The sequence below is a fragment of the Rhopalosiphum maidis genome, chromosome 2 (genome assembly GCF_003676215.2).
Source record: "Rhopalosiphum maidis isolate BTI-1 chromosome 2, ASM367621v3, whole genome shotgun sequence".
Lineage (NCBI taxonomy): Eukaryota > Metazoa > Arthropoda > Insecta > Hemiptera > Aphididae > Rhopalosiphum > Rhopalosiphum maidis.
The window spans coordinates 29,909,500-29,923,151 of NC_040878.1; the positions used below are offsets into that span (position 1 = coordinate 29,909,500).

Below are 13,652 nucleotides of genomic sequence, written 5' to 3' on the forward strand. Positions count from 1 at the left end.
GAGTTGTTTATTAATTGTATTGCACACAATGAAATATTTCAAATAAAATATATTATGTGATCCTATTAATCGTTGGTATAGATGTAGTTGTAGGAGGTCGAAACCACCGCGGTCGAACGCGATCAGTGACAAATAACATACATTATATGCGATATAATAATACAAAACTGTGATTTGTGTGAGGTGCAGCTTTGACTTGTCGATAGGTAAGAAAACGGCAATGAATTCATTTAATTCCACTGAAGTGTGGTCTTCGGCAGAGACACATATTCTTTATTATGTGTTGTTAAGGATGTACAAGTACAATAGAATCGATCCGCTTAATTGGGACATCGCATAATGAGGACAACCGACAAATAAACAGTCCCGAAAAAAAAATGTATTATAGTTACATTAAAAATTTGTTTATTGGGACGATCGGATAATGGGGACAGATAGATCTCCGCCCGATGATTCCCACTATAAACGGATTTGACTGTATACATGAAACTACAGTACTTTCAAGCAGAACTGCACCTGTCTGCGGCGAACAGCTTAAAATGTTGATCATACAACATGTTTCACCGTATAAAAATTGGAATTCACCCGTAAACCACGAACTCTGTCTTCCAATACTTAAGGAGACTTACACATCATGTCACTACGAAAATATTTATTGTTTTCGTCACTGTAGACCACTCCAATGAACGACATGGGAAAAATATATGTCGTGTACTACGATTTAATACATATTATATAATATAATATGTACATCATAGTAATATTTATACGGATTATTTTTTACTTTAAAACTATAGGCTATCGAAAGAAAATTACGTACCTTATATTTATACGATATATCTATATCGTAAATTATACATTTTATTATTTTATTCGATAAATTAGACGAGTTTACGAGGCATTCAGTTAAAATCCATTACTTGTTGGAAGCAAGAATCAAGATTTTTTTTTACGTTACAAATCCGTTTATTTAGACCGGTTTAGGTTTATTATACGTTATATAATATCCATGAAATAAACCAAATTTAAATTGTTCATATATTTAGCAAACGGTCATTGGCAGTCGTGGTTTAATATTGTAAATTATAAAACATTGAATGTATAGGACAACTATAATATATAGTTTGTTTGAGGGGATTTGATACCGACTCTTACTGTCTATCTAATACACGCGGAACATAGATTTATACATTTGCCGATTGATACTGTATTGACTACTGATTGATATAGTAAAGTGATAATAAATGTGAAGTCGATTCAACTTGTTTGTTTTTGGAACAGGTATTTTTTGTTCTGCACGTGTATCCCGTCAAAACGAGATTGAATTTCGAAAGTATTATTCACACGTCGCATTCTTTATAATAGCGAAAATTCAAAGTTTCGTAAGAACGTACGGTATAGTTAGTATAGTATTTAAACGGTCTTCGGTGTTTTGAGCAAAAATAGAAATTGGAACTAACACGTTTTTGCGCCTTGGAGAGAGGACGTGAAAGAAAAAAACAAATTCAGGTATTCAAAATTCAGAAATTTGATAGATTTGTAATTTTGTACTTAAAAACGTTAATCACTACAACTTTTATTATATTATAGCATATCGATTAACTACACAAGTAGATATGTTTACAAGAGTATTATCTAAGTATAAGTAACAATAATTCCCAACACGATAATCAAATTATGTAAACCTCCAGCGAGTTGTCATTAATAAAGCATATTTTATAACGTTAAGGGTACGCGTTGTCTTTATTTATATAAGTACTACTACCACGTTAAGTCAAGCGTTTTCTTAATTGTATGATATCATTATATTTGAAAATAAAATGTCGATGATATGATGTGAATGATGTAGTATACTATATAAATATTACATTTTTTTTTTTTTAATATATATATTTTAAATTATAGTTATACACCATACAAGTTTTTTTTCACTTAAATTACGCGTTATTTATCGATTTTAAATTTAAAATGCAGATTGTTATCGTTAACCTATTATATTTATGGTATTTTCAATAATTGATGAAGGGCAAAGGTAATCTGAAAAAAATTATCGCCAAAATTATGACTAATACATATATAATATAGCATATTTAGCATAATAATTTACAATCTAAATAAATTATAAAAATAATTACCCTACTAGTCGCCATTTAAAATGTCCAAACAAACATAACACAATACCATATACAGTTATAATAATACAATACAATTGTAAACATACATAATTATGCTCTAAATATTATTAAAACACGTAGCAAATTATCTATTTCAATCGTATAATAGGTATGCAGTGTCATACTATGCACGTTAAAATGGAATATACTATCTATTATGTAAATTAAAAAAAAAAAAAATTATAGCTATATATATGATAATAATATATATATAATTAAAATAACCAAAGTTCAAAAAGTTCAAAATCAATACTTTTCATTTTGAATTAATAATTGAGCTACTTCGAGAATTCATAACATGCATTTCGTGTCCCGTCGGAAAAGAGTACCTATACATAGTACGATGGGCCTATATTATGTTTTAGGGAGTTGCCTATAAACTGTAGTTCTTGTTTAAAAATAAATACTTTATTAAAGTGAGCTGAATATATTAAACTCGTTCAAATTTGGAATGTACCCCCACTACTGAAAATCTATTAGGTTAGTTGGTATAGTACATACTAATATAGTGCTATACTAATATAGTTTATTTATGCGTAATTTTAACAACAAACCGAAAAACTTCAAGCCGAAATTCAAAATGAATTAGAAAACAATTTAATTCACGAGGATGAAAAAAGTAAATGCGATGAAAACCAATTTGATCAATTTGGAGTAAGAACTCGGTAACCAATCCGATAACAACCATGTACAGCATATCAGTGGCACAACCAAGGAGAGGGGGGTTTTGGGTGTTTTCGGTGTTTGAACAACTTTGAACCGTAATTTTAGAAATAATAATGTATTATAAATATTATAATGTTTTTGTCCATAGTATACCTACTGTGTACGCTGCTACTGGCGGACAAGTGGCTAGGAAAAATCCTAGTTGCGCCACAGCAGCGTATACATATATATATTTAAGCTCGGGTAATCATCAGAAAAACTTATCTGTGACTTCATTGAAATTAAAATATATACTAATAGGCCCGTAGTACTAATGATACTTAAACAATAAGCATTTAAAAAATTCTATAGAGTGGAAATATTGAAACATAATGATACTCGTATCAATAGCAAACGTATCATAGATCCTACGTTAACTTATTAACATTTTAAATGCCACTTTTCTAAGCTACGGAATGTATACCTATGTATACCTACATAGATTAACAGTTACAATATTATATAGACTTTGCAATGAATAATACAATTCATTATATTTAATTAATAATAATACGTAACTAAACAATATTTGTTGACAAAAAATCATAATTATTTAGTGGAAAAAAAAGTAGAATGAAAGGTATAGAATATCTTTATCAATAAGGCCAATTACTATTGGACATTGCTATAAAATAATAATTTACAAATTAAATATATAATTTTAAGAAAAAACTATAATGATTGAAAAATGTTGAATTTGTATGTGATATTTATTAATTTTAACTTATGAGAAAAAAGTGATATCATGTACAAATCATACAAAATCAATTTTGAAATCGATTATTTTTCTTTTTTGACCTTAATAAAAAATAATATAATCGGTGATGTAGCTGTGTATCATGTCCCTTTCTTTAATTTCTTTTTTATTCTATGGTATAATTGATAAATTAGCTGCCACACGCTGCCACAACATGACAAGTTTAAGAAATAGCACCTCGCCCAAAAGATCTAAAAAATTTTACGAAATATATATCATTCTTCGCACATCTGCCTATTTTAATAGTCCTAAATTTATTGATATCTTTTTACTAAACTAAACTATAAGATTCATAACATTTAATCTTAGATATTTCAGAAACAAGAAAACAATTAAGATTTTGTTATTATACTTCGACGGATAAACCGACTTGACTGTAATAAAATCAATGATACAATAATACTAAACCGGTGCCGCGTTAATAAATATATGTTTCGTTCAAAAAACTAGCAAAAATATTAATTTTAAAGTCGTCTTGCTAACACGCGTGGAAATTACGATGAAAGCGGGGGAGGTCGCGGTGGCTGCGACGACTGGGGCGTCTTGAACGCTACGGATGCAGGCGTCGTCATCGCACTAGCGGCGGCCGCACACGCGACGCCACTGACGCCACCGCTTCGGGTACTGTGCTCGTTTTTCTCAAGCACACATCCGTTAGCGTACACGCTGAAATCGCCCGAGTCATGATTAAGCTGAACGTAAGCTGCCACCGACGTCTTGGCTTCCGCCAGCCGACTGCTTAGATTTTCCACTTTTGCTTGGCCATCGTGGACGACGTCCCGCTGTTCAGCCAACGCATGGGACGCCGTCTCAGCCGCTATCACCGACTCACGATACTCGCAGAACGCCGCGTCCATCCGGTTGGCCAGGTCGAACAGCTTGGCCGTCGACCGTTCTTTACTGTCCATGGCCGCGACCAGCTGGCCGGCCAGCGACCGCTCATCCAACACCAGCTGTTCGTCCAGGCTTTGGCTTGCGGTCGTCTCGTACATCAGACAGTCGATCAGCTCGCGTTGCCGCTCAAAGCACTGATTGCCCGAACAAGCAGCCAACACGTCAATCGGCGGTTGTTTCGGTGGCGGCGACGAGGACGAGGACGACGATCCGTGCTTTACGATATAGCTGTTGGCACACACGGATAAGTGTCACACGGACCCGGATAAGCAGCATAGGTTATCGAACACGGATTTATAGAAAATTTTAGGTATATATATATATTATAATATGTTATATAGTTATATAAATATATCAAATTGAAAATCTTTTAATTTTTGGTTGGATTAAGCACAAGAGTACAGGATTACGGTATAGGCGGTACTATAATATGTAGATTATAATACACGTATTGTACCTAACCTATATTATGAAATTGTGTAGTCGTGTCAAAATTGTTGTTAAGTTGTTTACATCAATTGGACCACACTAAACAACGAGGTATACTCGCGTCTATACGGTTTTAGATTTATTATAAAATATACGGATTTAAAATAAAATTAATCCCGTGTACCTAAATTTAATTTTTATTGTTTTATAATATTTATAATAGCATGTCCATAATAAATTAGAAATATTATTTTATTATTTATTAAACATGAATATAATAATGGGATTTTATACATATACCTTCTGATTAAATTATGAATTTATAAGTGTAAATTAAATATAAAAAACATATTTTTACAAAAGGCTATAAATGGCTATATAACGGACACCGTAATTCTTAATCCAGGCCTGATTTGGACACACAGATGATAAGAATAGCAAATGTGTATCTATTTACTATAAAATAATTATGCATTTAGTCTACCACTTGTAAACGGGCATCGAATATGAGTACATCTAATTACAGTTTATTTCGTTGTAGACGTTTCTTTTGGAGCTTAAATAAATTAAACTTCCACAAATTGTTTTTTCCTTATGAAAAACAAATGTAGAACTTGTGCCGTTGTATTTTAATTCAGTAGGATTTAGTTTTTAGAAATTCGGGATCTCTATTATACGTACTACTAATAAATATTATCTAGATTCGGCTATTGTATTGGGCGACAAAGAAATACTCCCTGTGAAAGTATATGATATACATACAGAAATATAGTAAAATAATAGTGAAAGAAAACAATAGTGTATAAAACGTATAGGTAAAAGGTATAAGGTATTATTACATTAAAGATACCATCTATGTACGACGATCGATAAAAATAATATGTCGAAATAGGTATTTTATCGAACACCACGATTAACTTTAATAGAGCTTTATTAAATTTAAATCGACTAACATCTAATAGAAAACCTATATAATACGAGAAACAATATTGAAAAGATAAAAATCTATCTATTACGTAAGTAATCTTATTATCATATTTTATTCACAAAGACTGTCGTTTTTTATTTTAATAACTATAGGCACTATACTGTATAGAAAATAAAATGAAAAATCAACATTACATTATATAATTGATATTTTAATTTGAGGTAGTATTATATATAAATTAGTATTTTACGAAATAAAAAATAAATAAATGGGCAGTTGTTCTGATGAATTCTGTTTTTTTTTTATGTTTAATGATCATTATGTGGTAAAAATGAATTGATTGAATATCTTTTAATTTATAAGCTTATTTTGAATAAAAGTTCCTAACAAATATAAGTACCTACACCTATAATATATTATACAAATATTATTAATTGGCCACAAGATTAAATTATGTTGTACATATGTATATCTTATCATATGAAAATCAAATCATGCTATACCTTTGCTGCGCGGCTGCGATTTGGGCCCGAGACAAACCGCATAATTTATCAAGTGAAGGTACAGAACTTATATTATACATAGAGTAGATTAGTTCTGACCATGTAAAATTAAACACTGCAAATAATACAATAAGCCATTGCCTCTTCATGATAAATAAGATTTTAATATTCACAGATTTAAACGAATTAATAAAGAAAATATAATCGATTGAATAAATATTATATTTCCAATTACCATGGAAAACAATTTGTAGCTTACATTATAATTACAGAACACCAATATTTTGAATAAAAAGTTTTCATTAAACTAAATATCTGAAATAAAATATTTATAGTGCGAAAAATTTGCAATTAATCGTAATTGTTAACTAAAAGTCTAAAACTCACGAATAGCTTTGTTTGACTTCAACATGCAAAACTACTATTATTATTTCACGGTGCATCTCAAAATGTGTTTGAAACATACCTATTATTGTTTGACATTTATTTTTTTAAATTATGTGCGACATATTTTTTGTTTAATACATTTATCACTCTAATTACAAAAATTATGAATAATATATTGGCCACCTATAAGTATTATACTGCTTTTAATGTGTTTGAATATTAAAGTCTTCTTTAAGCGTACATGTTCTATACACAACTATTTTAATACTGCAAATAGCATTAAATTTAATGTAAAATAATTTTATGGTTGAAATAAACTATTGATGATTAATTAAGAAAAACTTTTTTTAATGATATGTTCATAGAAGTCAATAGTTTAAATTTAAATGTACAACTTTATTTTGTTATTTAATTTGGTCGTAGTTATTTAAGTTATTATAATCAATTAAAATGCAAAAAGTTAAATGAGTAGTATTAAATAATATTATAATTGTAATTATAATTTAGTTACAAGTTCTATAAATATAAATATATATAATGTATAAATTAAATCAATTTACTAAATATTTTTTTTTCAAATCGTTTTTATGTAATTATAGAATTTATTATAAAACATTTCTTCCCCCCATGGAAAGATTAGGTTAAGCTTTGTGTTAAATAACACTGCCCTAGTAACTTCTTTAAATATAAATCCTCCCTATAGCTTAAACATATTGATGTTTGTACATCAACTGTACTAAACACAATTAATATGTTTTATTTTATTTTAAAAACAGTAAATAAAATATACCATATATATCCTAACCATAAAATACATATTGCTTATTAGTTGTTTGCAATTTTTCGTTTATTGTTGGCTCTAATATATGAGCTAATATCATCAACTCCTAAATTTTGTCTAACTCTGTTATCTAACTAAACTAACAAATTTAATGAAAATCATTGAAATATAATCGTAACATAACGTATAACGAATGTAACTAAAATCCAAACACATTTCGCTATCTTAATTTTGTACGAAATCCTCCCTTTTTATTGAAATAACATCTGTCCTTTTTGTCCATTTTCAAAATGGTTAGATTTATTTTAAGGTATTTAATTGTTGTCTCCCTTACATAAATCTACAATCATCTGATAGTCGATATTCGATCAAATATACAACTCTAATGCAATAAATTATCAACATTAAAATAATGGGTAATCGAAAATAGTTGTATTTATGTTTCACAGTTTACACACTATGTATACATTACACCTAATCCTTATAAGTAATATAAAAAACTATATATACAGCCCCGTGACACGAGTAGGTACTGAATATTTTTAACTTATATATTTGACCGAGCAATCAAATAATAATTCATTATTTTACTTAAAATATAATATTATTATTAAAGTATTATATACAAAGTGAATGATAATATCACATGGTGGGCCCGGTTTACCTGTTAAATCTGTTAAATATAAAAGCCAATTTATATCACTATAACGATTAAAGTAACATATAAAGCACATACTTATCTGCAGTCGTCGTCTTACTCTTAGTAACCGCTGCAGTCGTCGTTTTACTACCACTCTTATTATCTACAGTCGTCGTCTTACTACCACTCTTATTTTCTGCAGTCGTCGTCTTACTGCCACTCTTATTTTCTGCAGTCGTCGTCTTACTACTACTTTTATTATCTGCAGCTGTCGGCTTGCTATTGTTTTTATTATCAGAAGGCATTGTTTTTAAAACTCGACAGTAACTTGTCACCGAATGAAATATATTAAAATATATCAAACAAAAATAATTATAGGAAAATGAAGAACTTGAATAATTTCAATCGGAAAAGTATAATATGGCCGATGGACGTGTGTGATGATCGTACGAAAAACCTACACTGCCGGAACGAGACGAATAACAATGATGTCAGCGGCGTCAAATGAACGCCTTTATATATACACGATATTACGCGACACCCGTCCTTGTCTACGAATTGTGGTTTTCTGTAATGGCTACTAGAATGCGCATCTCCTCCGATAAATCTGCCCTACTCTATCACTCACAAACAACACACAATTTATTATTGAAATTAATCAACTTTAAAATTTCCAACGTACAAGGCCAAAGCATTAGCTTTAATAAATATATAATATAAATAAGCCAAAATCTATATTTTCAAACGAAAAAAGTATGATAACAATTAACAATAATATAATATATTGTATAATTATATATTTATATATTATTATTAAAATCAATAATGTAAAAATGTGAACATGGATTTGATTATCTATGAATGCACATAAAAGACCAATTTAAGAAATCTACAAATTATTACAATAACTTTAATAGGTACTGTTATAAAACCGTCTAATAAGAATGTAAACTATTTATTTAGGTAAGTGAAAATAAGTTATAAATAGTTAATAAAGTTACCGGTTAAGCAAATAATGTAAGTATAGTTAATTTAATTAATTATTTTAAAATGTATGAAAATAGAAATATCTACTTTAATATATAAAAATAAACCTTTATATTATATTGATAAATGATATTATTTTTAGGTATAAAATAAATGTATTAATAGTTAATACAAATCAGTTATAAATACGTGATATAAAATACAATTATTCAGTCAATTCAGTTCGTGGATGAGTAATTTTAAAAATGTTACGCACCTTTTTACATAATATTAATAATTGTACTAAATAAAATAATTAAAATGTACACTAAAAATAATATTATAAAAAATAATTAACATAAAAAAAAAAAATAATAATCTGCCTACCTATTATATAAGTATAATATACAACTGATAGTGACTAGGCAATATGCTTTAAATTTATTAAGACTTTATAAAATTTTAAAAATCAACTAAAATAAATAAGAATCCATGTTAGTAATTAGTATAATAGTTTAATGTAAAAGTGATTTATTATAAAATTTGAAAGTAAATTTATTATACAGGGTTCTACGTAGGTTTTTTATAATATTTTAACTTTGAAACAAGTAATAAACAAAATTTTAAATTTTAAAATATTAATAACTTATTTCAAAATTAAAATAACTAAAAATCCTAAAAGTTCTCAAATAATATTTTCTCTTATAAATTTAATATATCAATCCACAGTTATGTTAAAAATAACGAAGTAGAACGGATTTCTATTTTGAAAAAGGTTTAAATTGTTTAAAACGTAAAATTTGGTGTTATATACTTATATGTACCTAGTACTGCGTGTACGGGGTGTTGTCTTCTCAAAATTAAGTAGTATCAAACATCAAAAGTATTCAAAAACCAGTAACCACATATTATACAAAAAACGAAAAATCCTAATTTATATTATCGATATCATTTATTAAAGTTATTTTTTTTTTTAATAATTTGTTTTTATAAGGTTTTTTTTTTTGTATTTATAATACTTTTTTCCTTAGAAACAACAATACTAGGTCACACCGAGACCTTCGACTTAACCTATAACTTATACAATATGCCAATACATAATAATATATAGATATATAATATATCTCAAAGATAGTAATATTTATAATATATCTAAGATTAACGATTAACTTAAGAATTTTATATAAACTATTTAAATAATTGTTTACTGCTAGGTAAATGGAATTGAACTATTTACCAATAGACAACACTTTAATTTCATTCAGATATAATATTGATATTAATGATATTTAATTTAGATTTCCGTATTTTAAAATATTTAAATATATACACATGATTTACTGGTGGATATGATATTAGCATAGGCAACATTTTATTTGAGATAGTATTTATACCCTCATGGTTAATGGTTATAACTATCTCTAATTTCATATTAATTATTATGTAATTATTAAATGGTGTGTAGTTTGGAGAAGGGAGCAATATTGCTTATTATTTATACGTATAATCCATGATTATCCAATTGAAAAATATGAAACTTCAGTAGATATTTATTTATTTTTTTACTAAAATTGTGACACTGAAAATGTGTTTCAAAATATTCTTGTGTATTTTATCATAAGCTATATATTCATAGAGTTCGGGAAAATTATATCGAATTTAATATGTGAAACTTAAAATTAATCTAAATTTAAAATGTTATCGGAGTTCACACGAAATAATATTTTGTGTGTGGTTTTCACATAAAAAAATATAAATATTTAAAACTTTTTATACATTTGATATTTTAAATAATTAAATAATCATAAAACCGCATTAAAACTATATTAAACATAATCAAAATTCTCATATATAATATATTACATTAATACATTATTCATACTTATATGAATAATTAAAAATTATATTATTAATCTAGTTTTTAATAAAATGTATTATATATGTATCTGTATAAAATATAATATTTCAATATGTGTCTAGATATCTAATCTATTTAACAATATCTACTGCTATTTTCACACGTATTATAATATATTCACGTATACTCGAAAAACTAATGTCGTAGTCTTTATAATTACATAATATTATTATGATAATAATATTATAGTTTATTAATATAGAACTCATTAATATAACTATATAAAATATTAAATATAATATAGGCATATAATTATTCTAAGTAAATTAAATTTTGAAAAATAAGTCAAAAAATAAATCTACAGTTTTAAATGCCAACCAGATGGTACCCATATTTTCCTTAAAATTGCTCACAGTAGAACTATTAGCTTAACTGTTATGCTCTGAACATTCTATCTTTTAACTTAATTATGATACATATATTTTATTTTTTCAAATTTTTAATTTATATTAATAATATTACGAAGAGGAAAAGCTTGTAAGTTTATGAGTTTGTTTGTAGAAAGTAATCTCTGGAACTAGTGTACCGATTTTGAAAATTCTTTCATCAATAGTAAACTACATTATTCTTGGGTGACATAGGCTATATTTGATTATGATTAATAATATTTGTTAATCAATTCAGAGAAAAACGAGATGATGCGTTGATTTACCGGCGTGCGCTGATCATAGGTGATAAATTATCTCCTCAACTATACAACCAAAATAACATATTGTGCTTATCTATATCTTTAAAGATGTAGGTAATTACAATATTTTGTCAATTATTTTCACTATCAATAAACTTTTATTAAGTAACGTTAAGTTTATATATCGGAAATATCAATTTATCTTCTATACACGGCTATACACTAAATCAGAGAAAATCAAAAATATGACTTAACCTTGTGTTACATAAAATTTAACACAAATTAATTTCGTACGGGCAACGAAGTACGCGTGGACAGCTAGGCAACTATAAATTGGTTATTCATTATATATTATATATTAATAAAATATTTTCACTGATGTCAATTTTTGACAATAGAGCGCACAAATAGTTTTTTAAAGTATAAATTGTACTAATGTATAAGAATAGATAATTATAATAATACAATAAATAGTTTTGACTTAAGTACAATTGATTCTTATTAATCACTTGATCCCTGAAAATTACCTACTCATAGCTAAAAATATAATTTATTACTCAAAATTTAAAGATAAATTCCGAAGTTTAGATTCAGCATCAAAATTAATGCAAAAATCAAGAATATTACAAATCTAAGTTATACGACTTTTAGACCCATTAAAAGTTGTAAAGTATATTAGAGTAGTTGGAGAGTGAAATGATTCATATAAAATATAATATTGTAACTGATCTGATGTAAAAAGTGGCAATTAACCAGAAATATAGACTATATTCCACTAAGATTTTTGGATAAATACCTAACAATGATGTTTAACATTATCAAAAACATATGACGAGACATTCTGAAGAAGAGCTAGTATTAACTTATTTTCAAAGCAAGTTCCTTAACAAAGAAATACATCCAAAAACCTATAAGATAGGTATATTAAGAAACAAAAGTATATAATATTTAAAAAGTTAATTTAATCAATCTGAAATTGATTTTAAGATATAGAGTATAGACAGATACATTAGGTTCAAATTTTGAATAAACAATATAACATTTTTAGACATAGTGCCTGCAAAATTGTCACCTGCTAAACCCTAACAACGTTTTACTTCATTAATTAATTATATATGTTCAAAAAAGAAATGTCAGTTGAGAATAATATCTAAATCTTTAATAGAAGACTACCTTAATGGTTCTGAATAAATCAATTAGAGAGATAAATTCTTCTTACAACTTGTAACTTATGATTAAATAATAAATTTATTCTTATAAATATTTAAAAAAAAAAGAATTATCATCAAATAATTTTTGTTATTCTGTAATTCTTAAAAAATTCTTAAATAAAGAAACTTGAAACATACCAATACCTACGCCACGTCTATAAACAATTAATTTTTTGAAATATTTAGAATATACTATATATCATGAAACTATTCACACCAATACATTAACTAATTAATCAATAATAATAATAATATATTAATTCAAATTAAACACACTTGTTATTATGACGATATTAACTCACTGATTTTTTTTATTTATAACTATTATCATAATTTTAATTCAAAATAATTTTTTTTATAAATATAATTGTTTGATTTAGAATTAATTGTATTAAAACATTTTTTAATTTGGGTAATTATTAATTTAATTGTTTTTAAACACATTTAACATTTGAATTACCTATCTACATAAGGTAATAATAAAACATGATTACAGTTTATAAATTATAAGCATCTAATACCAGCAATTTTTTCATTATTAGTGAATTTGATTACTCAATTAAAAACAATTGAGTTTTTAAACTCATGAGTTGTAACTCATTTTTTAATAGTAGGTTGCTCAATAATACATTCCATAGTTCCGCTTTAATTCTATGACTAATATGAGTATATGACATTGGTTAAAAACACTAGTAAATTTAATATTCATAGTCATTTCATTCAAATTCATT

The 13,652-nt window shown here is 26.7% G+C and overlaps 1 protein-coding gene across 6 annotated transcripts in view; it reads right to left on the bottom strand.

Annotated features, from left to right (window-relative positions):
• Window positions 1–13,652, bottom strand: part of LOC113551339 (echinoderm microtubule-associated protein-like 2) — a 53,076-nt gene that overhangs the window by 10,222 nt on the left and 29,202 nt on the right. The window contains exon 1 of one of the 6 annotated variants that reach the window (XM_026953530.1): window positions 8,295–8,682. The exons of the other annotated variants lie outside the window; for them this stretch is intronic. Coding sequence (XP_026809331.1) covers window positions 8,295–8,503 — 209 coding nt within the window. The 5' untranslated portion in view covers window positions 8,504–8,682. Of the gene's footprint in view, window positions 1–8,294; window positions 8,683–13,652 lie in introns of those variants that run through there. 6 annotated transcript variants of the gene reach the window in all.